This window comes from Coregonus lavaretus (genome assembly GCF_964263955.1).
Source record: "Coregonus lavaretus genome assembly, chromosome: 11".
NCBI classification, from domain to species: domain Eukaryota; kingdom Metazoa; phylum Chordata; class Actinopteri; order Salmoniformes; family Salmonidae; genus Coregonus; species Coregonus lavaretus.
Window position 1 is genome coordinate 8,643,124 of NC_139998.1, and position 26,477 is coordinate 8,669,600.

A 26,477-nucleotide genomic window follows, 5' to 3' on the forward strand; every position below is an offset into this window, starting at 1 on the left:
ATGTTGCTCTACTTCAGTCTGCAAATGGAGTCCAACGAGGAGGGGGAGAATTGGAGGGAGGAGGAGGATGGAGAGAATGGAGAGAAGTGGATGGAGGACCAGTGGGAGAAATGGTACAGTAGTATTTATATACTTTAGAGTTAAACCAGGGTCGTATTCATTAGGGCAAAAATTAACAAAATGTTTTTCAATGGATAACTAAAACAAGTGTTTTATTATTGGACTACTTCAGTTGGTTCAATCCCTGTTTCAGTCCGTTTTCTTCTGTTTGGTGCCTAATGAATATGACCCAGGCTGGGTTATAGGCCTTTACCTGGGGTAAACATACGCTGGGCAGTGTGCATATTCTTATAGAAGATCCCTCTGAAATTGATACTAACAGGGTACCAGCAGAAGCCAGAATGTGATACAGCCTTATTTAGATGCCTTATTTAGATTATGTGTTACGGCGTGAAATCTGTGAGAGATTATCAAAGAAACAGCACATAAACCAGTGGCCTTTTGTTTACCGGACAAGCTTTAATTTGCCATAAAGGTCTAGACTTCTTGGCAGTGACGTACAGTATGCTAATGTAAGACATAGAGACCACACTTTTTCCTGTCTCTCTCGGGCCTTCATGCAAACCCCAATGCAAGCCTTTTATTATAGGGTTTAGAGCTTTATAATATCAGCACAGATGGTTGTACACCTGCCACCTGACATCCGGAGTATCAAGCAGTACCTCACTAAGGTGAAAGTGTGACTAAGTCGTTTGTCTGCAGAGAGCAACACGCCTGTGTTTACTCTCTCATTGATGTATGTAAAACAGTGTCCTCAGCTCTCATTGATGTTGAGTGATGACATGGTTTGTTTTCTGTAGTGTGGTGTGACGCAATGTGTGTTGTGTGTCTTCAGGCTGATCCATGACATCAGCCTGGAGGAGTTTGAGGACGAGGACCTTTCTCAGGTCACAGAGATCACTGATGAGGCTGGAGCCAGCCTTAACTACGACGACCTTGACTCTCAGGTAAACTAATCTACATGTACTCACACCAGACCTGGGTTCAAATACAGTTTGAAAGTGTCAAATGGGCTCGGATTGCAGTTTTGCGACTTTTCTATTGGTCCATTAAGCCAGGCAAGCTCAATCAAGCACAAATCAAGTAGTTGAAATTATTTCGAATAGTATATGAACCCAGGTCTGGTACACACAGTGTGGTGCCAGCCTCAACTACAACAACCTGGATGACCAAGTAAGCTCCTCTACACTAGTTTCCCTCAACTAACTCCTCCCTTCTCCCACAATACTGACTTCACTATGCTGCAGTCTAGTTTTCATAATATGAATATTAATAGTAGAATGTTGAGATATTGAGATAAATGTTGCTTCCATTGTATGCTTGCTGTTATTTTGGGGCTGTGACTATGAGATAGTAGCCACAGCAAAAGCAGAAGTAGAATCCAGAGTTAGTAGTCCAAAGTCACTAATCAGATTAATGACTGCAGGCGGGGATTGTCCTGGTACACATGTGGTCCAGAGCCAAGTAGACCTAACATGCCACACATCATTAAAGCCTGGCCATCATGTCACTGGCCTCAGCCTTTAGCCCTGCAGATATTCTACTACACTAGCTAGTAGGGTGAACTGCATTTTTAGTATCAGTCAAATGGAGACGTCACACCATACATTAGCTTAGGGGAAGGTTGTAGTATTTGTAAGATGCCATTTATGTACAGTAGGTTTTAATATTTTGTGGTTAAAGAAATGATTCAGTATTAACATTATCTTTAGATTTGACGTGTAAAGACGGTAAGGGTGTTACACATTGCTGTTGTATACTTCACAGAACAGTAGCCTGGCTTTGCCTGTGTTTGTTTTCAGGGAGGTTTATCCTACTACAGTATGATTGTATTAGAATGGCATTACAGTGAGCATGAGCAGAGAAAGAGCCACAGGCTCAGGCTGCTGATGTCATTGCCAGGCCGTGATTGACTGGCTCCGTCTCTGCTCTCTTCCTCTCCCCCTCCATTCCTTTTCTCCTCACTGAATCCTTTTCTCTCTCCACTCGCTCTTGTTCTCGCTTTCTCTGCCTCCCTCCCTCTGCTCTCCTCCTCACTGAATCCTTCTTTCTCTCTCTCTCTCTCTCTCTCTCTCTCTCTCTCTCTCTCTCTCTCTCTCTCTCTCTCTCTCTCTCTCTCTCTCTCTCCCCCCCCCCTCCACCTCACTGAATTATTATCTCTCTCTTTCGCTCTCTCTGCTGCAACGCTGCTGCCTGGCTCTTCCCAGGACCATGTGACGTGGCCAGCCAGTAGCCAAGCGGGGAAAGCAGACGGGCGGGGGTTTAGGGAAGTGCAGGCGGAGATGCTCCACTTGGACCTGATCGATGCTGAGGAGGAGATCCAGGAGGAAGAGGAGCACTGGGGCCTGATCCATGGTTCCCACGACGACCACAGGCTCAACCAGGAAGAGAGAGGGGCCGTCGTTCTAACTCCTGTAAGACAGAAACAGCCCAATGTGATAGAATTAGAATCTGCGGAACATCCGGTCACTATGGATACGTACAGGCCCAAGAGACCCACCACCCTAGCGCTGTTTCCACAGGTGCAGCCTCAGCCTCCTCATCCTCCCAGGACTCAGGTGGGGACTGTTTATTTCTACCCTCTGTGGTGACACGACATCCTCAGATCATCTGTTTGGTTCATATAATGTTGGATTAGATACAGAATAGAATGGAATCTGAATAGAGGCGTTAGAGGGGCTGCTGCTTAATCTCCCCTGTGATGACAGGCAGATCACATACTGTATCATAGATCATTATGTTTGTTTGAAATATACGATTCGATAGGAAGGGATCTGTGTAAGAGCTGTATAGAAGCTGGTCGCTTACACCCAGCACCAATTTACAGTACAGATCCTGCTTATTTTCTCCTCTGTGATTACAGATCATCTGTTTGGTTTAAATAATTAATGGGAGATCAGATAGAATTGAATCTGTATAGAATGGTGTCTGTATCGAGGCAGCATACCTTACCCAGGCACCAATATTAATACAGAGATCCTTTAATGTAATGTAAGCAATATGTCTACAGTGTGTCTTTGTTAATGTCGTTAAATGAAAATATTTTCATTTCACATTTGTAGCCACTGTATACCAGAAAATCTGAATGCTGGGACTGTTGTGATTCTCAATCGAAGCATTGTAACAGTAGAGGACATTTTCATTCATGTGATAATGAATGTGCTCTTTCTCCCTCGACAGAGCCCATGTTTACGACTGTTTGTAGCATGTGCTCCGTTTGCCTGCTGTCCTTGGTCTTTGCTGTCTGTAAATAGCACGTCCTTCTGTGAGTCTGTTCAGCTTCCCCATCAGCTGAATGGCATCAGACAGGGAAGGAAGGGTGTGCTCTGCTCACCAGGGATAGCAATGGAAAGGATAGGTCAGAGTCCGTCAGTGTCAGTCCAAGGATAGGGCAGTTTACAATGACAATCCTATGTAGAATGACTGAAGGGGTGAGGATCTGTTCACTCATCTTTCATCCATTGCATCTCATGTTGATCTTTATAAAAACATCTTTGATCTTTCCCTCAAAATAGACCTCTTGCCAGAATTATATTTTGTAGGCTAGTATTTATCGTGACTAAAATGGTTTAATATTGCTTGGATGCTTTGATGTAGTCCAGTGAGCTTCAGACCTATCTTCATTGAAGAAGTGTACGACGAGGAGAGGGCTGTCATTTCTCTGGAGGAGACTTGGAATGATCTTAGTAATTGCCCACAATGCTCAGCACGACCGAGTGCTGTACAGTCTCTAGTAGTAGAGTGCAGATTGAAGTTTGAATGTTTGATGGTTTAATAATTTAACCTAAGCCATTAGTAGGATTATTGTTATGTATGTCCAGTGTGTATGTACTGTATGTATGATATATGAACCCACCCAAAACAACCCCACCACTTTTCAGTTATAATCAGTTATAACTAATTAAAATCAGGTATAACTGTTTGAAACCAGTAATAATCAGTTATGACCAGTTATAATCAGTTATAACCAAAACATTAACATGCTAAAAAGAAAATGTTTCAGAAAATCTGTTTCACGAGGACATCCATGAATGATGATCACAATGTCTTTATGACAGACTTCTGAGTGATTAAATTCAAAGAAGATCAGGAAAAGCAGGATAAGGTGCATGGCAGATGTAGGTTTTGATAACAACCTGCTACACGACTGGTTCATCCTTACCCTGTCTCAGGGTTCCTTCCCATCAAATAACCTAACATCACATCCACTTCAGACTCAGACCCCGTCCATCTGGCACTCTAGGCAGACTAAAGCAAATGCTAAAAGTATTTGTAAGATTTTCAAAGTATTATTTTGAACCCGGGTGTGGCCTGGAGAGGATAGAGGGAGGCCCAGGATGTTTTCCTCTCCAGGCGGTGTAATTCCTAATTCTGGCCCTGTCAGACCTGGTCACGTGACTAACGTCTCTGTGTATGGCACCACGACACGGCCTGACCTCAGAGCCCTGCTGCTGCTCGTGATGTCACGCTGTGTTGGGGAGGATTAGGCTAACCATGTTTTATGTCTCACTCCTACTCTGTCTGAGTGGTAGCCTGGTACAATGACAGAGACACTTGATCCCGAAGGAGCTGATCTCAAGGACTAGGGAAACAGGTAGTGAAAGCTTGATTCAGATAGCCTGGTCCCAGATCTGTTTGTGCTGTAGCAAGGCAGCACAATCCGATCTGGGACCAGGCTATCTGAATGATGGTGTTCACTGCCTATTTTCACAGTCCTTGAGATTACATCCCCCTCCAGATCAAGTGACTATAGCAGGGCTCTCCAACCCTGTTTCTGTAGGTTTTCGCTCCAACCCTAGTCTAGCACCCCTGATTCTAGTAATAATTAGCTGGTTGATAAGCTGAATCAGGTTAGTAACAACTGGGGTGGAGTGAAAACCAACAGGAGGCTAGCTCTCCAGGAACAGGGTTGTAGAGCCCTGCTCTACAGTATACTACACCCTCTCAGGTTTATAATGTGATCAAGGTGAACGATTACTTAGAAACTTTAGCCCCTTTGTTTAGACTAAAAACCTGATTTGTTTTGATTGTGAACAACATCTGCCAACCATATGTCACCATGGCTGTTGCCGTCACTACGTGTCCCAACTGGTTACATCACGCTGTTGTTGAGCCGTGTGTGTGTGTGCGTTTGCGTGCATGCGTGTGTGTTTGAGTACATACGTAAGCTGCATTGGCCACACACACACGTACGTACGTATGTGGCCAATGCAGCTTATACAGCACAAGACAGTTCAATTATCATTACAGTCATCACAGTTGTTTATTTGGGCTGAACATTTGATAAGCCATAGCCACTTCACTGATCTGACAATAGGGCTATTAGACATGATGATACTACTCTAAACTACACCGGTGCCATGTTGCCTGAGACCTGAGGGGACCTGAATCTCTCAGAGCAATATGACTGTAGCTCAGTGGGCTAACTTGGTTATGGTGGTGTCAGATTACACAGTGGATGGTTATCAGTTGCTGGGGTTGGTTACTGAGGACATGAGGCCAAGGGGGGAGGGTGTAGTGTACCAAAGTTTGTAAAGCTACGTAATGATTTACCTTGCCTGAGACCTGAAGACTTCTACCAAAGGGATAACAGCTACCAAAAGGATAACACGGTCTTGATAATCAGTCAGTTCCATGAATTCCAAAATGTCTTTTTTTCATTTCATGAATAGAACTTGGAGCATTTCAACATCAAACCGTTCTATCAACACAAACCCGACACACCAAAGAAACATACACACACCTACACACAGTTTCTCCTCCACTTCTGGGCCACGGTAACCATGGTAACAGAGCCAGTCCCAGTGCCCGGCAGAAGCTGCATCACGACTGTCAGCATCGTCACTGTGAATGGTCTCTATGACGGTGTGCTGCTGTGTAGTGTAACAGTCTTCATCTCCTGATTCCTCTTCCACGCAGCCGGATCAGATTGTGATGGTGTGTGAGATGATGTCATCAGGGCTTGGTGAGTCTCGCCCCAAGCCGGAGCCATATATTTAGATGGCTGTGGTCTCGTGTTACCGTACTCCAAAGCCTTGTTCATCACTCGGCTGCAGGAAGCCTGGAACAGAGGCTAGGACTGGGTAGATGTGATTGACAGCTAAGACAAGTCATTGATCATAGAACTGTTTGGCTAGAAAAGAGCTGTGGACTGACTGGGCTGGGCTGTGTAGTAATAACAGAGAATAGAGAACAGCCGTCTCCTTAGGCAGAACAACCACTCATGCTTTTTAACAGCCACTCCTGTGTGTGTGTGTGTGTGTGTGTGTGAGTGTGTGTAATGTTTATCAAATAAAAGTTCAATCCAACTATCTTTCTCTCCTCTCTCTTTCTGTCTCTCTATCATTCCATCTTTCCCTCTCTCTCTGTCTGTAATATCATTGTAGGACAAGGATACAATTAACAACAACTCATTTGGAAAGAAGGACACATGGAAGGAGAATCTGTCAAACTCAAACTCCTCCTCCCCCCACATAACAGGTGAGAATGGGATATTGACTTGTTTAAACCATATACAGTTGAAGTCGGAAGTTTACATACACCTTAGCCAAATATATTTAAACTCAGTTTTTTCACAATTCCTGACATTTAATCCTAGTAAAAATGCCCTGTCTTAGGTCAGTTAGGATCACCACTTTATTTTAAGAATGTGAAATGTCAGAATAATAGTAGAGAGAATTATTTATTTCAGCTTTTATATCTTTCATCACATTCCCAGTGGGTCAGAAGTTTACATACACTCAATTAGTATTTGGTAGCATTGCCTTTAACTTGTTTAACTTGGGTCAAACGTTTCGGGTAGCTGTCCACAAGCTTCCCAAAATAAGTTGGGTGAATTTTGGCCCATTCCTCCTGACAGAGCTGGTGTAACTGAGTCAGATGTGTAGTCCTCCTTGCTCGCACACACTTTTTCAGTTCTGCCCACACATTTTCTATAGAGTTGAGGTCAGGGCTTTGTGATGGCCACTCCAATACTGTCCTTAAGCCATTTTGCCACAACTTTGGAAGTATGCTTGGGGTCATTGTCCATTTGGAAGACCCATTTGCGACCAAGCTTTAACTTCTTGACTGATGTCTTGCTTCAATATATCCACATAATCTTCCTTCCTCATGATGCCATCTATTTTGTGAAGTGCACCAGTCTGTCCTGCAGCAAAGCACCCCCACACCATGATGCTGCCACCCCCGTGCTTCACGGTTGGGATAGTGTTCTTCGGCTTGCAAGTGCCCCCTTTTTCCTCCAAACATAACGTTGGTCATTATGGCCAAACAGTTCTATTTTGGTTTCATCAGACCAGAGGACATTTCTCCAAAAAGTACGATCTTTGTCCCCATGTGCAGTTGCAAACCATAGTCTGTCTTTTTTATGGCAGTTTTGGAGCAGTGGCTTCTTCCTTGCTGAGCGGCCTTTCAGGTTATGTCGATATAGGACTCGTTTTACTGTGGATATAGATACCTGTGTACCTGTTTCCTCCAGCATCTTCACAAGGTCCTTTCCGGTTGTTCTGGGATTGATTTCCACTTTTCTCACCAAAGTACGTTCATCTCTAGGAGACAGAACGCGTCTCCTTCCTGAGCGGTATGACGGCTGCGTGGTCCCATGGTGTTTATACTTGCATACTATTGTTTGTACAGATGAACGTGATACCTTCAGGCATTTGGAAATTGCTCCCAAGGATGAACCAGACTTGTGGAGGTCTACAATTTTATTTCTGAGGTCTTGGCTGATTTCTTTTGATTTTCCCATGATGTCAAGCAAAGAGGCACTGAGTTTGAAGGTAGGCCTTGAAATACATCCACAGGTACACCTCCAATTGACTCAAATGATGTCAATTAGCCTATCAGAAGCTTCTAAAGCCATGACATCATTTTCTGGAATTTTCCAAGCTGTTTAAAGGCACAGTCAACTAAGCGTATGTAAACTTCTGACCCACTGGAATTGTGATACAGTGAATTATAAGTGAAATAATCTGTCTGTAAACAATTGTTGGAAAAATTACGTGTCATGCACAAAGTACAGTGAGGGAAAAAAGCATTTGATTCCCTGATTATTTTGTATGTTTTCCCACTGACAAAGAAATGATCAGTCTATAATTTTAATGATAGGTTTATTTGAATAGTGAGAGACAGAATAACAACAAAAAAATCCAGAAAAATGCATGTCAAAAATGTTATAAATTGATTAGCATTTTAATGAGGGAAATAAGTATTTGACCCCTCTGCAAAACATGACTTAGTACTTGGTGGCAAAACCCTTGTTGGCAATCACAGAGGTCAGACGTTTCTTGTAGCTGGCCACCAGGTTTGCACACATCTCAGGAGGGATTTTGTCCCACTCCTCTTTGCAGATCTTCTCCAAGTCATTAAGGTTTCAAGGCTGACGTTTGGCAACTCAAACCTTCAGCTCCCTCCACAGATTTTCTATGAGATTAAGATCTGGAGACTGGCTAGGCCACTCCAGGACCTTAATGTGCTTCTTCTTGAGCCACTCCTTTGTTGCCTTGGCCGTGTGTTTTGGGTCATTGTCATGCTGGAATACCCATCCACGACCCATTTTCAATGCCCTGGCTGAGGGAAGGGGGTTCTCACCCAAGATTGGGTGGCCCCATCCATCGTCCCTTTGATGCGGTGAAGTTGTCCTGTCCCCTTAGCAGAAAAACACCCCCAAAGCATAATGTTTCCACCTCCATGTTTGACGGTGGGGATGGTGTTCTTGGGGTCATAGGCAGCATTCCCCCTCCTCCAAACACGGCGAGTTGAGTTGATGCCAAAGTGCTCGATTTTGGTCTCATCTGACCACAACACTTTCACCCAGTTCTCCTCTGAATCATTCAGATGTTCATTGGCAAACTTCAGACGGGCATGTATATGTGCTTTCTTGAGCAGGGGGACCTTGCGGGCGCTGCAGGATTTCAGTCCTTCACGGCGTAGTGTGTTACCAATTGTTTTCTTGGTGACTATGGTCCCAGCTGCCTTGAGATCATTGACAAGATCCTCCCATGTAGTTCTGGGCTGATTCCTCACCATTCTCATGATCATTACAACTCCACGAGGTGAGATCTTGCATGGAGGCCCAGGCCGAGGGAGATTGACAGTTCTTTTGTGTTTCTTCCATTTGCGAATAATCGCACCAACTGTTGTCACCTTCTCACCAAGCTGCTTGGCGATGGTCTTGTAGCCCATTCCAGCCTTGTGTAGGTCGACAATCTTGTCCCTGACATCCTTGGAGAGCTCTTTGGTTTTGGCCACGGTGGAGAGTTTGGAATCTGATTGATTGATTGCTTCTGTGGACAGGTGTCTTTTATACAGGTAACAAACTGAGATTAGGAGCACTCCCTTTAAGAGTGTGCTCCTAATCTCAGCTCGTTACCTGTATAAAAGACACCTGGGAGCCAGAAATCTTTCTGATTGAGAGGGGGTCAAATACTTATTTCCCTCATTAAAATGCAAATCAATTTATAACATTTTTGACATGCGTTTTTCTGGATTTTGTTGTTGTTATTCTGTCTCTCACTGTTCAAATAAACCTACCATTAAAATTATAGACTGATCATTTCTTTGTCAGTGGGCAAATGTACAAAATCAGCAGGGGATCAAATACTTTTTTCCCTTACTGTAGATGTCCTAACCGACTTGCCAAAACTATAGTTTGTTAAGAAGAAATTTGTGGATTGGTTGAAAAACGAGTTTTAATGACTCCAACCTAAGTGTATGTAAACTTCCGACTTCAACTGTACATGTATACAGTACTTTCTTGTGAGTAATACCAACATTAACTTTAAACAAAGTAGCAAAGTTTCTGTTCGCAGAAGTGGAAGCATTTAGGAAATTATACCTTTCAGTGGATTGTTTCTAGACATTTTTATTTAATTTGTGTCAATGGGCACAAAGTAATTGCACATATTGCTACCAATGTCAATGCTACAGTACAGTATTTTATTCAACTCCAATCCGCTAATCCCTTCATAAGGTGATTGGGCCTAGACCGTTACATGAACACTCAGTCATAATCCTTAAAATGTTCAAGAAATAGAAAACATTAAAAGCCCAACGTCTTCTTTGTTCTCATACTTCAGTATGATACATACGATAAGAACATGTTGGCCAGGAAACTCAACAATGGCTACTGTTACTGTAGCTATATCCCTTATAATCCTTCACTCTGCAGTTTGTAGCCTAATGAATAATCTTTTGTTTTTGCTTGTGTTGTTGTTTTGTTTGTTTGTCTGTGTTAAAGGCGATCTGACACCCACTAATAAGCAGGTGAACGATGAGTGTAAAGTCCAGCAGCACAGCGATGCCTCTGTGGCCAAACAACCCCAACAAAGAGGGACAGGACCAGAGAAGGCAGTCAAGGCATACAGCAAGGACTACTCCACGTTCATCTCACACGGAGCTGCAGTATCACGGGGCAGGCAGCGTGACGCAAAGCAGCGGGATAAGAAGTCCTCCGCTGCTCCACACAACCAGACTACAGCAGCAAAGCCGAAAGCAGGCAGTATGAGAGACAAAGCTGTGGATGGGGACAGGGATAGGGATGGGAGCAGGGGGCGAGGAGGACAGGGGCAAGGGCGGGGGTGCTGCCGTGAGGAGGAGTGCCAGCCAGAAGCCACGGAGGAGATCTACCTGACCCCGGTACACCAGAAAAACCCAGACACTGACCGTCCAGACTCTGACCGTCCGTTCCTGTCTCAGAGCAGCGAGGGCAATCGCATGTCAATCAGCTCCGACGCGGAGGGACCCCCAGCGTACCCAAACACCGCCCTACCTGACCGAACAAACCCCTCCATCAGCGAGGAGGACGAGGTCTACCTGCACCCCCCTGCACCTCCTCCACGTTCATTCTCCATCTCCTCATGCTTTAGGCCATCTGACAGTGAGGGAGGGGACCAGGACAGGGGGTTATGGCACAGGGGCTCTAAGTCTAGCTCTAAGGGTGAGTCGGTGGGGTTGGGGGGGTTGGGGGCCCTGCGGACTGCACACGCAGGCCTCTCCTATGACTCTGTTAAATACACCCTAGTGGTGGACGAGCACGCCAAGTTAGATCTGGTGAGCTTGAAGCAGTGCTACCGGAGCTACAGTGATGAAAGCGACACAGAGACGGTGTATGAGTCAGCCAACGAGGAGGAGGAATATGAGGTGGATCGCAGCGAGCTGAAGAGAGAAAGGAAAGAGTCATCACGTCTGTCGAGGGCTTCTTCGTCGTCAGAGGCAGGGGTTAGCGGGGGACCTCGAACACGCAAGTTCCGCAATGTGTTTGTGAACAGACATTTACACTCCTCTGGTGAGTTTTTTGTTACCGGCTGCTGCCATCCTTTTTTAAATGTATATTTTATACCTTGATTACACCATGAAGTCTCTTTGGACGAATTACCCTTTTTTTTCGAGGCAGACCTTGCTCAGGATTATGCTATTACTCAATTGTATTGCAAATTTCATTGAAACCATGTTTATATTTCTGAAGACAAAGAGCTGAACTTACTTTCTTACTTCAAAGGAATTACAAAAGTTAGAACGCCCTATTTAACATGATTTAAAGACACCAAAGTCAGCAGAGTTACTCCTGTATAGTACTCTTGTTTTGACACTTTATCTCATTTTTATCACAATGACCTAAAGCTCCCCTACTGCCTCGTGTCCTCCAGGTGCGGAGTCCTTTGGCCTGTTCTCCTGTGCGTTAGATGGAGTAGAGAAGGAGCAGAGCCACAGAGCTGTGTTCAGGTGAGACATTGTATGGTTTTACTCTTTATAAAAACTTGGTTCATATAAAAACTAATGAATAAGCCATTATAAATGGGTTATACGTAAGGGATAATCAACGAGGAGCGTTCTATGGAAAAGAATGTATGATGTGGAAGGTGTGTTCCATGACACGTTAGCGGAGTGGAACTAACTTTCCACGAAGTTGCATTATTTGCCAGAGAGGGCATAGAGCAACGGCAGGTAGCCTAGTGGTTAAGAGCATTGGGCCAGTAACCAAAAGTTTGCTGGTTTGAATCCCCAATCTGACTAGGTGAAAAATCTGTCTGTGCCCTTGAGCAAGGCACTTAACCGTAATTGCTCCTGCAAGTCATTTTGGATAAGAGCATCTGCTAAATGACAAAAATATATACAGTACCAGTCAAAAGTTTGGACACACCTACTCAATCAAGGATTTTTCTTTATTTTTACTATTTTCTACATTGTAGAATAATAGTGAAGACATCAAAACTATGAAATAACACATATGGAATCATGTAGTAACCAAAAATGTGTTAAACAAATCAAACTATATTTTAGATTTTAGATTATTCAAAGTATTCACCCTTTGCCTTGATGACAGCTTTGCACACTCTTGGCATTCTCTCAACCAGCTTCATGAGGAATGCTTTTCCAACAGTCTTGAAGGAGTTCCCACATATGCTGAGCACTTGTTGGCTGCTTTTCCTTCACTCTGCGGTCCAACTCATCCCAAACCATCTCAATTGGGTTGAGGTCGGGTGACTGTGGAGACCAGGTCATCTGATGCAGGACTCCATCACTCTCCTCGATCAAATAGCCCTTACACAGCCTGGAGGTGTGTTTTGGGTCATTGTCCTGTTGAAAAACAAATGATAGTCCCACTAAGCGCAAACCAGATGAGATGGCGTATCGCTGCAGAATGCTGTGGTAGCCATGCTGGTTAAGTGTGCCTTTTAATTCTAAATAAATCACAGACAGTGTCACCAGCAAAGCACCCCAACACCATCACACCTCCTCCTCCATGCTTCACGGTGGGAACCACACATGCGTAGATCATCCGTTCACCTACTGTGTGTCTCACAAAGACACGCGGATTGGAACCAAAAATCTCAAATTTGGACTCATCAGACCAAAGGACAGATTTCCTCCGGTCTTATGTCCATTGCTCGTGTTTCTTGGCCCAAACAAGTCTCTTCTTATTATTGGTGTCCTTTAGTAGTGGTTTCTTTGCAGCAATTCGACCATGAAGGCCTGATTCATGCTGTCTCCTCTGAACAGTTGATGTTAAGATGTCTGTTACTTGAACTCTGTGAAGAATTTATTTGGGCTGCAATCTGAGGTGCAGTTAACTCTAATGAACTTATCCTCTGCAGCAGAGGTAACTCTGGGTCTTCCTTTCCTGTGGCTGTCCTCATGAGAGCCAGTTTCATCATAGCGCTTGATGGTTTTTGTGACTGCGTTTGAAGAAGCTTTCAAAGTTCTTGATATTTTCCGGATTGATTGACCTTCATGTCTTAAAGTAATGATGGACTGTCATTTCTCTTTGCTTATTTGAGCAGTTCTTGCCATAATACAGTGCCTTGCAAAAGTATTCACTCCCCTTGGTGTTTTTCCTATTTTGTTGCATTACAACCTGTAATTTAAATGGATTTTTATTTGTATTTCATGTAATGGACATACACAAAATAGTCCAAATTGGTGAAGTGAAATGAAAAGAATAACTTGTTTCAAGAAATTCTACAAAATAAATAAAGTAAAGTGGTGCGTGCATATGTATTCACCCCCTTTGCTATGAAGCCCCTAAATAAGATCTGGTGCAACCAATTACCTTCAGAAGTCACAAAATTAGTTAAATGAAATCGACCTGTGTGCAATCTAAGTGTCACATAATATGTCACATGATCTCAGTATATATACACCTGTTCTGAAAGGCCCCAGAGTCTGCAACACCACTAAGCAAGGGGCACCACCAAGCAAGCGGCACCATGAAGACAAAGGAGCTCTCCAAACTGGTCAGGGACAAAGTTGTGGAGAAGTACAGATCATTGTTGGGTTATAAAAAAATATCCCAAACTTTGAACATCCCACGGAGCACCATTAAATCCATTATTATAAAATGGAAAGAATATGGCACCACAACATACCTGCCAAGAGAGGGCCGCCCACCAAAACATATGGACCAGGCAAGGAGGGAGTTAATCAGAGAGACAACAAAGAGACCAAAGATAACCCTGAAGGAGCTGCAAAGCTCCACAGCGGAGATTGGAGTATCTGCCCATAGGACCACTTTTTAGCAGTACACTCCACAGAGCTGGGCTTTACGGATGAGTGGCCAGAAAAAGCCATTGCTTAAAGAAAAAACTTAGCAAACACGTTTGGTGTTCGCCAAAAGGCATGTGGGAGACTCCCCAAAAATATGGAAGAAGGTACTCTGGTCAGATGAGACTAAAATTGAGCTTTTTGTCATCAAGGAAAACGCTATGTCTGGCGCAAACCCAACACCTCTCATCACCCCGAGAACACCATCCCCACAGTGAAGCATGGTGGTGGCAGCATCATGCTGTGGGGATGTTTTTCATCGGCAGGGACTGGGAAACTGGTCAGAATTGAAGGAATAGTTATGCACACTCAAGCTTTCTGTTTTTTTGGTCTTATTTCTTGCTTGTTACACAAGAAAAAAATATTTTGCATCTTCAAAGTGGTAGGCATGTTGTGTAAATCAAATGATACAAACCCCCCAAAAATCAATTTTAATTCCATGTTGTAAGGCAACAAAATAGGAAAAATGCCAAGGGGGGTGAATACTTTCGCAAGCCACTGTATGGACTTGGTCTTTTACCAAATAGGGCTATCTTCTATATACCACCCCTACCTTGTCACAACACAACTGATTGGCTCAAACGCATTAAGAAGGAAAGAAATTCCACAAATTAACTTTTAACAAGGCATACCTGTTAATTGAAATGCATTCCAGGTGACATCAAGGCAAAGGGTGGCTACTTTGAAAAATCTCAAATACAACATATATTTTCATTTGTTTAACACTTTCTTGGTTACTACATGATTCCATATGTGTTATTTCATCGTTTTGATGTCTTCTATTATTCTACAATGTAGAAAATAGTAAAGAAAAACCCTGGAATGAGTAGGTGTGTCCAAACCTTTGACTGGTACAGTATATATTTATACCACAGCGTTGATGAATACAAGTTTCTGATTGGTTAGAAGAGCATTCAAGAATGGACATTGAAACCCGATAACGGAACAGTTGGAAAAGATATCGGGACAATTTGCAATCATAACGCAATAGGCGCCTACACATGCAGACCGTACTTGCTACAAAGTTATAGAACTCTAAACCAACAACCACACAAACATGAAATTGGATACAATGTAAACGCTGGTCCAACGAGGAAAAAACGTAGCTAGCTAGCTAGCATTGATTTGTTTTTGCAGAGACATATCTTTTTGGAGCATCTGATGACCTAACGTGTTGAGTGATGAACATGAATCCTGGTCCTTTATAGTCATGACGCAAGTGGCGCTATGCTGTCAAAAACTCCCACGTTTCTAGTTTGACCAGCTGTTTTCAGCAACTGATATTTTTTAATTTGGTTGTCATATTGGCAGGTTTGCTAGCAACAAACTATTTAGCTAGCTTCTAGCCTAGTGTTTGATATGCCATGAGATCTCCTCGTAATGAACAGTGTCGAGTGTCCTGACAAGAAGGCACATTTTTCTTGCTTTGCCAGGCAGAATCGGGCATTATCAGCTCTTTGTTATTGATGTACCAAATGAATGTCAATAGAAAACAGCTACTTTGCTGTTATTCTGGCTGCAGAGGTCGTGACTGTGTTAGCCGTAGCTAGCTGGCTAGCTAGCAAGCAAGGGATAAGAATGTTGCCAGCGAGCATGGCAACTGAACATAAAGAACGAACGACTGGGTTGCTTTTCTAGCTAGCTACCAAAAGATGAGAAAGTATGAATTTGCTTATATAAATGAAAATATAAACTAAAACATTTTATTCCTACCGGTAAATGTGTGCTTATAGTATTGTTTTCTTTGGCAACTGTAGTATAAGTGGGATCAAAAGCTTAAACAAACGCAACTGAATAACCTTTGTTGTTGTTCTGGCTGCAGAGGTCGTGACTATGTAGACGTAGCTAGCAGCAAGCAAGAGATAAGAACGTTGCCACTGAGCATGGCAACGGAACATAAAGAACAAACAACTGGGTCAGTGGCAACGTTCTTATCCCTTGCTTGCTGCTAGCTAGCCAACTAGCTACGTCTACACAGTCACTACCTCTGCAGCCAGAATAACAGCAAAGTTTACGTCCTTGCGTTTGTTTAAGCTGTTTATCCTGCTTATACCACAGTTGCCAAAGAAAACAATACTACAGTGCATTCGGAAAGTATTCAGACCCCTTGACTTTTTCCACATTTTGTTACGTTACAGCCTCATTCTAAAATTGATTAAATACATGTTTTTCCTCATCAATCTACACACAATACCCCATAATGACAAAGAGAAAACAGGTTTTTAGACATTTTTGCAAATTTATAAAATAATAAAATACCTTATTTACATAAATATTCAGACCCTTTGCTATGAAACTCGAAATGGAGCTCAGGTGCATCCTGTTTCCATTGATCATCCTTGAGATGTTCCTACAACTTGATTGGAGTCCGCCTGTGGTACATTCAATTGATTGGACATGATTTGGAAAGGCACACAACTGTCTATATAAGGTCCCACAGTTGACAGTGCATGTCAGAGCAAAAACCAAGCCATGAGGTCGGAGGAATTGTCCATAGAGCTCCGAGACATGATTGTGTCGAGGCACAGATCTGGGGAAAAGTACCAAAAAATATCTGCAGCATTGAAGTTCCCCAAGAACACAGTGGCCTCCAACATTCTTAAATGGAAGAAGTTTGGAACCATCAAGACTCTTCCTAGAGCTAGCCGCCTGGCCAAACTGAGAAGTCGGGGGAGAAGGGCCTTGGTCAGGGAGGTGACCAAGAACCCGATGGTCACTCTGAAAGAGCTCCAGAGTTCTTCTGTGGAGATGGGAGAACCTTCCAGAAGGACAACCATCTCTGCAGCACTCCACCAATCAGGCCTTTATGGTAGTGGACAGACGGAAGCCACTCCTCAGTAAAAGGCACATGACAGCCCGCTTGGAGTTTGCCAAAAGGCAACTAAAGGACTCTCAGACCATGAGAAATAAGATTTTCTGGTCTGATGAAACCAAGATTGAACTCTTTGACCTGAATGCCAAGCGTCACAACTGGAAGAAACCTGGCACCATCCCTACAGTGAAGCATGGTGGTGGCAGCATCATGCTGTGGGGATGTTTTTCAGCGGCAGGTACTGGGAGACTAGTCAGGATCGAGAGAAAGATGAACGGAGCAAAGTACATAGAGATCCTTGATGAAAACCTGCTCCAGACCTCTAAGGACCTCAGACTGGGGCGAAGGTTCACCTAACAACAGGACGACGACCCTAAGCTCACAGCCAAGACAACGCAGGAGTGGCTTCGGGACAAGTCCCTGAATGTCCTTGAGTGGCCCAGCCAGAGCCCAGACCAACATTCTTATCCCTTGCTTGCTAGCTAGCCAGCTAGCTACGGCTAACACAGTCATGACCTCTGCAGCCAGAATAACAGCAAAGTAGCTGTTTTCTATTGACATTCGGATACATCCATGAGCTGATAATGCCCGATTTTGCCTGGCATAGCTAGAAAAGTTTGCCTTCTCGTCAGGACACTCGACACTGTTCATTACATGGAGATCGGATTGCATATCAAACACTAAGCTAGAAGCTAGCAAACCTGCCAATATGACAACCGAATTATACAAATATCAGTTGCTGAAAATAGCTGGTCAAACTAGAAACTTGGGAGGATTTGACAGCATAGCGCCACTTGCATCATGACTGCAACAGTAGCCGGGACCAGAGAAATTAATGTTTATCACTCACCACATTAGGTCATGAGATGATCCAAAAAAAGAAGTCTCTGCAAAAACAAATCAATGCTAGCTAGCTACGTTTTTACAATGTATCCAATTTCGGTTTGTGTGGTTGTTGGTTTAGCATTTCGTAACTTTGTAGCAAGGACGGTCTGCATGTATAGGCACTTATTGTGTCATGATTGCAAGGTGTCCCAATATCTTTTCCAACTGTCTCATTATCTGGTTTTAATGTCCATTCTATAATGCCCTTCTAGCCAATCATAAAGAGTATTCAACAATGCTGTGGTATAAAAGGATTATAATGACTTCGTCTCGGGCCCAGTGTTGCCAACTCCTCAGTAAGGAAAGTAGCTATTGGCTGTCCTAAAAGTCGCTAGAAGTCGCTAAATGACATCATCGCCTAATTTGCATAATTGGCCATGTGCATGTAATTGTGATGGACGCTGTAGGAGAGAGGAATAACATCGTGGGAGAGACAAAAAGTGAGTAAAAAACACCCTAAATATGTTTAGAACTACAAATGAACTTTCTTCTGTCGATTCTTGTTTTTTTTATGTCACAATTCCAACCCTCCTCCTTTATCCGGGCTTGGGACCGGCAAAAGTGACCCAAAAGAGACACTCTACTCTGGTGGAGTTACTTCATTTTTTTTTTTTTTTTTTTTTTTTTTTGCTTAAGTTTGGTTTTTAACCTTCTGGTCCACTTAGGAGCCTACAACAAGTCACAGTAAAACATGAACATTTTTAACCATAACATTTCAACAATTTTTTTATATACAATCTACATTAACAATCTAAATGGACCAAAAAGAGAGAATAGAAAAAACTGTCAATGGCAATGTGAGAAAATGATGGTAACTAGTCTGGCCCTAATTCAGGTTAATTGTTTGTTTTTTCCAGACCCCCTTCTACACACACACAGGCTGTGCTGACTCACAGAAAGAGTGGGTCATCATCATTTTGGTCAAGGCTCTCTATGGCAGGTTCAGCAACTGAGGGAGCTGACTTAAATGAGTAAGCAGCTGATGTGCCAAAAAAGCTGCAAAACATTATCAGGCAGCTGGTGCTCATAGCAAGCCTCACCAGACAGCTTCAGTCCATATCGAATGTACAGGATGGAGTTAAGGGTCTGCAAGGACATCCGATTTCTAAGTTTGCTTTTTACCACACTCATCTGGCTGAATACTCTCTCGACTTCAGCATTCGAGTGTGGCAAGGACAACACAGACACAGCTGCCATGGCAAGTTCTTGAAACGGGTTGATATCAGCTGCATCCCTGAACTTCCAAATCTCACTCCAGAAGCGTTTTTTGTCTCATTCCATTTACTAAGATGGATGGCACGCCATTGCTGGACAATCTTGTCTATCTCTGCAGGGGAGTAGCCAAGGAGCTTGGCTATTTTTTCTATTTCTCCAGGGCTCTTATTGTGCTTTAGAGTTTCCTCCACATTGAAAACTGACATGTACTGCAATGCTTCGGTGTTGTCCGGCAGTCTCACCCTCAACTCATAGGCTACACACCACTTTCGGACATTGTTTTCATCCTCAGGCGCAAGGTGGAGCTCAGCTGCCTTTGACTCAAAAAGGTAACCAAGGTACGGTTTGGGACTGATGTATCCATCTATTGGCCCTTTGAGTACATCAACATTTGCCAGTGGATTCAGCACCCTGCTGCTCACAGACTTGATCAGGCTAACCAAGCTGTCAAGTAGCTTAAGAGGATCTACTTGCTCTCCCTCAAAAGCCTTGATGGCCAACTGTACCTCACCCAGCACTGACTTCAAAAAAAGTCAGATACAATATGTTTTGAGGATCACTGTACATGGAGTATAAAACCTAAGCCATGTAGCAGTGTTCACTGGACTTGGTGACTGTGGAATGCAGCCTAAGCTCCTCCCACTGGTCCAAAATGTGTGAAACTGCGGGTTCAATGGAGAGCCAATGTGTGGCACACACCTTGGTTATCTGTAAAGGTTTCTCCCCACTGTTGATGGTCTCAAATATGGCCTTGTAGGCCTCCCTGCACTTTGGAGACACTGAAAACCAGTTATTAGTCTCTCGTACCAAGTACTCCACACTACGGGGGATGGTGTCATTGGAACCATGACTTACAGCAAGCTGCAGAGAGTGGCACACACAGCGAATAAGAATCAGATCTTTGAGGCTATACTCCTCCTTCAGCACCTTATGGACCCCATTGTTAATCCCCGTCATAACATAAGCATTGTCAGTCCATATCCCCAGGAGTTTCTCTTTTTTAAGACAACACTTCTCGAGGAAAGCCACAACATCACGGGCTATAGATTTGGCATCTCCTCCCTCCAACTCAACAAGCCCCAGAAATGTTGATACAATTGTCTGCTTGGTGTCACTAAAGTACCTTATCACAACCCCCAGGTACTTAGAAACACTTACATCCGTGGACTCATCGAGGAGGAGGCGGAAACGCTGGTCACCCACATCTGCGACCAACTTTTTCAGAAAGTATGGTGCTAGAACACCATTAATCATTTCTGTGCATTTTGAAGTGGGTAGCAGCAGTGGAGTCTGAGAAAGCAGCTCTACATGCTTCTCCAATGTGATCACATGCCAGCATGGAACAGTGTTCAGCGATAACTAATGCCATGGTAGCCTCAGCCTTTTTTGCAGAGTCAATTTTTTAAACCATAAATGGCAGCTTGTTTTGGGTAGAACTGTTATAAGGCTTTGCCTTTTGAGTTGTCATGTGCTTTTTTACATCACTAAGTTTGGCGTAGAAATCAGCCTTACAATACAGGCAGTATGCCCGTGTATCATCTCCAATAAACGGCTTCAACCAGCCTTTGAATTCAGGGTTGGATTCCCACTCCTTTCTGTATTTTTGAGTGTACAGTTTAGACTGAGACATGATGAGCTAGCTAGCTAGATGTTTAGCTTATGTCACATAGAGGCACACACACAGTGGACGAGGTGAGTAAGTGACTGAGGCTGTGTGAGTCAAATGCAGTGATTTATTTTAGACAAAGAACATTTTACATTTACAACCCGCCCTGAATGTAAGCCAGGGCGGGATCAGCCAGCGGCGGCTTCCTGCATGCGCGATTCATTTGCAGTCTAGACGCGGAGGGGTGAACATCTCCTGCTCTGACTGCAGCTGGGAGGGACTGCTGCGCGAGGACTGGGCCGCCTGTGAGTGCTTTGGGACGGAGGTGGGGCCCACGGCAGCACCCGCTGCTCGTTGAGAAGAGTAAGAACGATACGTGCTTTCACGTCAGAGTCTCCAAAAGTCTCCAATAACACCAGAAAAGGTTGCTAGATTTGTCACTAGTCGATTTTTAGAAAATGTGTCGCTAGAAGGGTATGAATACTCGCTAAATATAGCGACAAAGTCGCTAAGTTGGCAACACTGCTCGGGCCTAACAATACCGTGCCAAAATATCCTCCAAACACAGGCTTCTCGGGCGTGCATTAAGCCCTAGAATGCACTTCTAGCCAATCAGAAACGAGTACTCAACAATGCTGTGGTATAAATATTTATAAATGCTTAAAGCGGTCTTACCCAGGGTCCTCCTTCTGGTGCTGACAAACACATTAGAGATTCATTAGATGGATAAATATCAAACATAACATCATAGTGGTCTGACAGTGTGATTAACACCTCATTAGCAAGATAATGTAAAAACAACTTTGTAAATACATTTTATTGTAATCGCTGCCAAAGGTGCTTCAACAAAGTACTGAGTAAAGGGTCTGAATACTTATGTAAATGTGATATTTCAGTTTATTTTTAATACATTTGCAAAAACGCTTTGACATTATGGGGTATTGTGTGTAGATTGATGAGGGAGGGAAAAACTATTTAACCCATTTTAGAATAAGGCTGTAATGTAACAAAGTGGAAAAAGTCAAGGGGTCTAAATACTTTCTGAATGCACTGAGGAATTATTGTCATTCTCAATGGATATAAAAACATACTTCATTTGGTTGCTGTTTGAGGTGAAGAAAACATTCATTTGAGAAGCTCCACAGCTCATTAGTGGTGGTGCATTAAGCCAATCAGAAATACTATCAGATCCTCAACATTGACAGAAGTGCTCCAAACAAATGACAATGACTAAATTTACAAAACTCGTAAATGGAATGAAATAAACCAAAACTTGTTTCTCACAAGTGTAGCATAGGTTGTGCGCTCTGCAAACGTGTCCACTCCGACAATGAAGACAGTAAAAGACTGGAGTAATAATATGTTGAACGCATTAAGACATTACCGTAACAAAACAAACAATGTAGATTAGGAATTAACGGTGAATGTACTACTGGTGATATATGTAATGGGAATTCTGGAGAGAGAAGTGCGTTGTGCAGCCACACTCCCCTTCTTGGACTGTGCCATCCCCCGCGGCCTCCGCAATGGATTAGTTGACTGAGATGGGGGCAAATAAGACCGGTGTCTCGTGTGCCATAAAAATATATATATATACAGTACCTGTCAAAGGTTTGGACACACCTACTCATTCAGGGATTTTTCTGTATTTTTGCTATTTTCTACATTGTGGAATTATAGTGAAGACATCAAAACTATGAAATAACACATATGGAATCATGTATGGGGGAAAAAAATGTATGCACTCACTAACTGTAAGTTGCTCTGGATAAGAGTGTCTGCTAAATGACTAAAATGTCAATGTAATTAACCATGCTGTCTGTGTGATTAACAGGTTTGTCCCTCGACATGGCGATGAGCTGGAGCTAGAGGTGGATGACCCCCTGCTGATGGAGGCTCAGGCTGATGATCTATGGTGTAAGGCCTACAACATGAGGACTGGGGCCAGCGGCATCTTCCCTGCCTACTACGCTGCCAAGGTCACCCAGGAACCCAGCAAAGGTGTCAAATATGGTTTATATTGTTTGTGATGGTTTATTTAATCCATTAGACAGGCTTTGAACACAGCAAAGGTACTGCCATCAATACACTTTGGGCATCAGTGTTTGGTTATAGGATCAATATAGACGTTCTATGAAATGCATTAAATTAATTAGCCAGTGTGCAAGTCTTTGCTCTCTTGCCAACTCTTTGTCCCTTATTGTCATGCCGAACATGTTTGCCCATAGGAGTTGGCATTTTGGCAAGAGAGCACAAACTGGATAGGATCTTTAAATAGCCTGATTTGGCTCTGAATGAACCTCTACTGAATAATATGCGGACAAATAGAACTATAAGTGTGTCTTTGCCCTTGCCCTATCTCCATTAGATAACAAAGATGACTGGGTAGACAGGTTCCGAGTGAAGTTCCTGGGTTCTGTTAACGTACCCTACCACAAAGGCAACGACGTGCTTTGTGCTGCTATGCAAAAGGTACAGTATCAACCCCCCCCTGGTGGTGTGTTGGGGTTTGTAATCTACACTATCATTTCACAATCCTCAATCAGAAGAACAATGCAGACAGAATGTGATTTGGCAGCCTATTGTACTTAAAGCAAAGTCTGAGAATGGATTTGCTGAGTTAAAACGTGCACATGTAAACAATCAAGCTATGCTATTGTTTTCGTCAACAGATTGCTAACAACCGACGGATGACCATGCAGCCTCCCTCTGCATGTATTCTGGAAATCAACATGAAGGGGGTGAAAATCATTGTGCAAGATGAATGTAGGACCTCGGAAAGAGTATGTCCTCTCTTATACACTAAAATGTCCTTATTCTATAACTGTGCTAATACTGATATCTTTGTTCACAATGCCTCACTGTTATTGGTTTATGCATCAGTGTTCAAGGCCCGTGTATATACACAGTTTTCATTTGGATTAGCTACATACATGTTGTGATATGGAATTTTCCAGTCAGACCAAAGTTAATCCTATAAGTCATTTGTAGTCATACATTATTCATTCATACATTAGTCATACATTGGAAAATACAATTCTGGAGTATTTCTGTAGGTATGGAAACTACAGTATGACTACACCTTTTCAAAACAGGGTTCAAACAAGGTTCAAAACAAGGTTAAGTATGACTAGACCTTTTCAAAACAGTCTTGGGTGGAAAGCAGCAGTCATTTATCAGGGTGGACATTGCCCTCGTGAGGACTTGTGTGGGATACTATGGTCCTGTGGTCGGTGACATAACCCCTGTTGCATAATGACCACTCAGTCTTAAGACTTTTTAATCCTCCTCACTCGTGGTACCACCAGTGTGTCCCATCGGACTGGCTTACTGTATGAGTAAACTCTCAGACACAGACCATAGTGTCTGAGCCTAATATTATGTTCTGTTCTTACTGAGGTGTGGTGTGGCCTGAGTATCAGTCTGTTTCTGCTCTCTTGACAACTCTTTATTGAATTGCCATGCCAAACATGAGCAGAAACAGACTGGAACCCAGGCTGCACTAGTATGATGCATTCACTCAGGCCCAACAGCCACTGTACCCATATAAATAGAATTAGCACATTCTAGAAGTACTCTTTCTAATTATATGACATCACATGCTAGTGCAGGAACTCACCGTGAATATCTCTCATCTCTATGTATATTTTCACAGGGGGATAAGTGCTTTCACCTTTTTCAGCTTAAGAACATCTCCTTTTGCGGCTGTCACCCAAAGCATAACAAGTGAGTAAATGACACATACTAAACTAAGGAAGTCATTCAACTCCAAGCTTACAGACCTATAAATACAAAATCAGATTGATGGCCACCTCACCCACTGGGCAAAAACAGGCTGAATCAACTTTGTTTCCATGTCATTTCAACAACAACAAATAATGTGATGACGTTGAATCAATGTGGAAAACTGATTGGATTTGCACAGTCATCAATGTAAGGGAATTTCATATTTTTCACCCAACTTTTAACCTAGATCCAGTGACATGGTGACATTCTTTGTCGATTCCATGTTGAATTCACGTTTGTTGACAACTCAACCAAATGTAAATCAAAACTAGATGTTGAACTGACATCTGTGCCCATTGGGCAGCTTATTTAACAAAACATAAAACTACATAAATCTTAAAGAGCTGTATCTCAAGGGCAGAAAGACTAGCAAGTAGCAACTACTGTATCTGGAGCATGTTGTACCTTGTCTCTCCCATTGATACCAGGTATTTTGGATTTATCACCAAACATCCTGATCACCAGAGGTTTGCTTGCCATGTCTTTACGTCGGACGACTCCATGATGCCTCTGGCTGAGTCTGTTGGGTAAGCTCTCAAACATTTCCTCTCTGCCAATCATCTCTTCTTACTATCCAAATATGCTAATGAATATGTACAGCATACTGCTTATAACAACAAATCGTTCTATTCACAAACTACTACTGACTATTTGTACCTAACCCCCCTTTTGTTGTTCCTGCCTACAGGAAAGCCTTCCAACTGTACTACAAGGAAACAGTGGGCTACTCATGCCCAACAGAGGACATCTTCATTGAGTAGCTATCTTCTCTCTATAGTACATTTCTCCAATGTTGTGTCATGATGAAACAACTTGCATGGTGGATTACTGCATTGAATGGTAAACGCTTTTAGTAATATTGATCTGTCACACAGATCTACTTGGTGCGGCTTTCTATTCACGGTCATGTTTCCACTGCACAAACATGTCTACAGAAATACCTAAACTAAAGCATTACCAATCCTATCCAAAAGAACATACATGTATCTTCCTTAAAAAAAGGTCATTGGCCAAAAGTACACTACTGTTAAATGTAAAGGGTGTAGCCAAATGTAAGGACGGGCACTACAGTCCAGAAAATCCCAAAAGTAGTTACAGATTACAGATCTAATTCAATATCACACTCAATATCAAGATAGAATATGTTTCTATATATGTGGCTATACGAGTAATTCCAAATTATATGAGATCACTATATCAAGTCACCTGGAAACCTTGTCTTTGTACAGAGGAAGACAGAGAGGCAGTGATTTCAATCTGTCTGTATGTCCCTGGACTGTTTTTAGAATCACACTGTGTTTGATTTCAGAATCAGTTAGTATGTATGTTGGGTGGGAAAGTGTATTAATGGATTAATGGTCCCCATCACATCATAACAGGCTTTAAATGAAGTTCATCATTCTCACCTATGAGCTCTTTGTTAAAATGAACTCTGACCTGGCCTGTCATCCTATCTGCCAATACCAAAAAGGTTAATTCACTTTTATTTTTCTCTTAATGTGACCCGTGCAGCCAATGGCAATGTCCGCTTTCAGTATAATGCCAGGAGTCGCTTGTGGATTTGACAACTCTAACGTAATTCCACCTCTGACACCGCCAAAACTACTGCTATGCGGATTTCGGCCAAAGTGGATCTGATTTAATAGAGCCCTTAATCTTACTGTAACTTGGAAACAATATTTTTGCCCCAAATTGTATAAGGAAAATATTTTAATAAATATGATCTTGGAATCACTGTGGTCTTTCCACTTTAAAAGCCACCCAGAAGGCACGTGTTCGGAAATCATGTGTTAAACCCACAAGTAGTGCCTATTTTCTCATTATTGTGATTACTGTATACATTATGCATTTCCTTTTTATTTCCGATGGTTCTCCTGGCACTGTGGGACAGATGTAATACCTGTACAATATAAATATGCTGTTTGTAAATGAAATGTCCTACAGAAAGATTGATCAAACCTGGTGTGTATTGCATGATATCAATGTCAAACAAAACCATGTAGAGAAAAAACCACAGGATGTTAATTCTTGTCATTAAATGTGAAGGTGTTTACATCCTCTCTGAAATGTATG

General features: G+C 42.8%; 1 protein-coding gene across 1 annotated transcript; it reads left to right on the plus strand.

The window, feature by feature from the left end:
* Positions 1-26,473, plus strand: LOC311137012 (C-Jun-amino-terminal kinase-interacting protein 1-like; the record flags this gene model as incomplete). The annotated part of the gene is made up of 12 exons (XM_084171339.1): positions 1-113; positions 896-1,007; positions 2,268-2,618; positions 6,447-6,540; positions 10,298-11,344; positions 11,706-11,781; positions 22,453-22,619; positions 22,987-23,090; positions 23,291-23,401; positions 24,274-24,344; positions 24,833-24,931; positions 25,093-26,473. The coding sequence occupies 12 exons, from the start codon at positions 1-3 to the stop codon at positions 25,163-25,165; spliced, it is 2,418 nt and encodes an 805-aa protein (XP_084027465.1). The 3' UTR covers positions 25,166-26,473.
* Between the last annotated feature and the right edge of the window lie 4 nt (positions 26,474-26,477).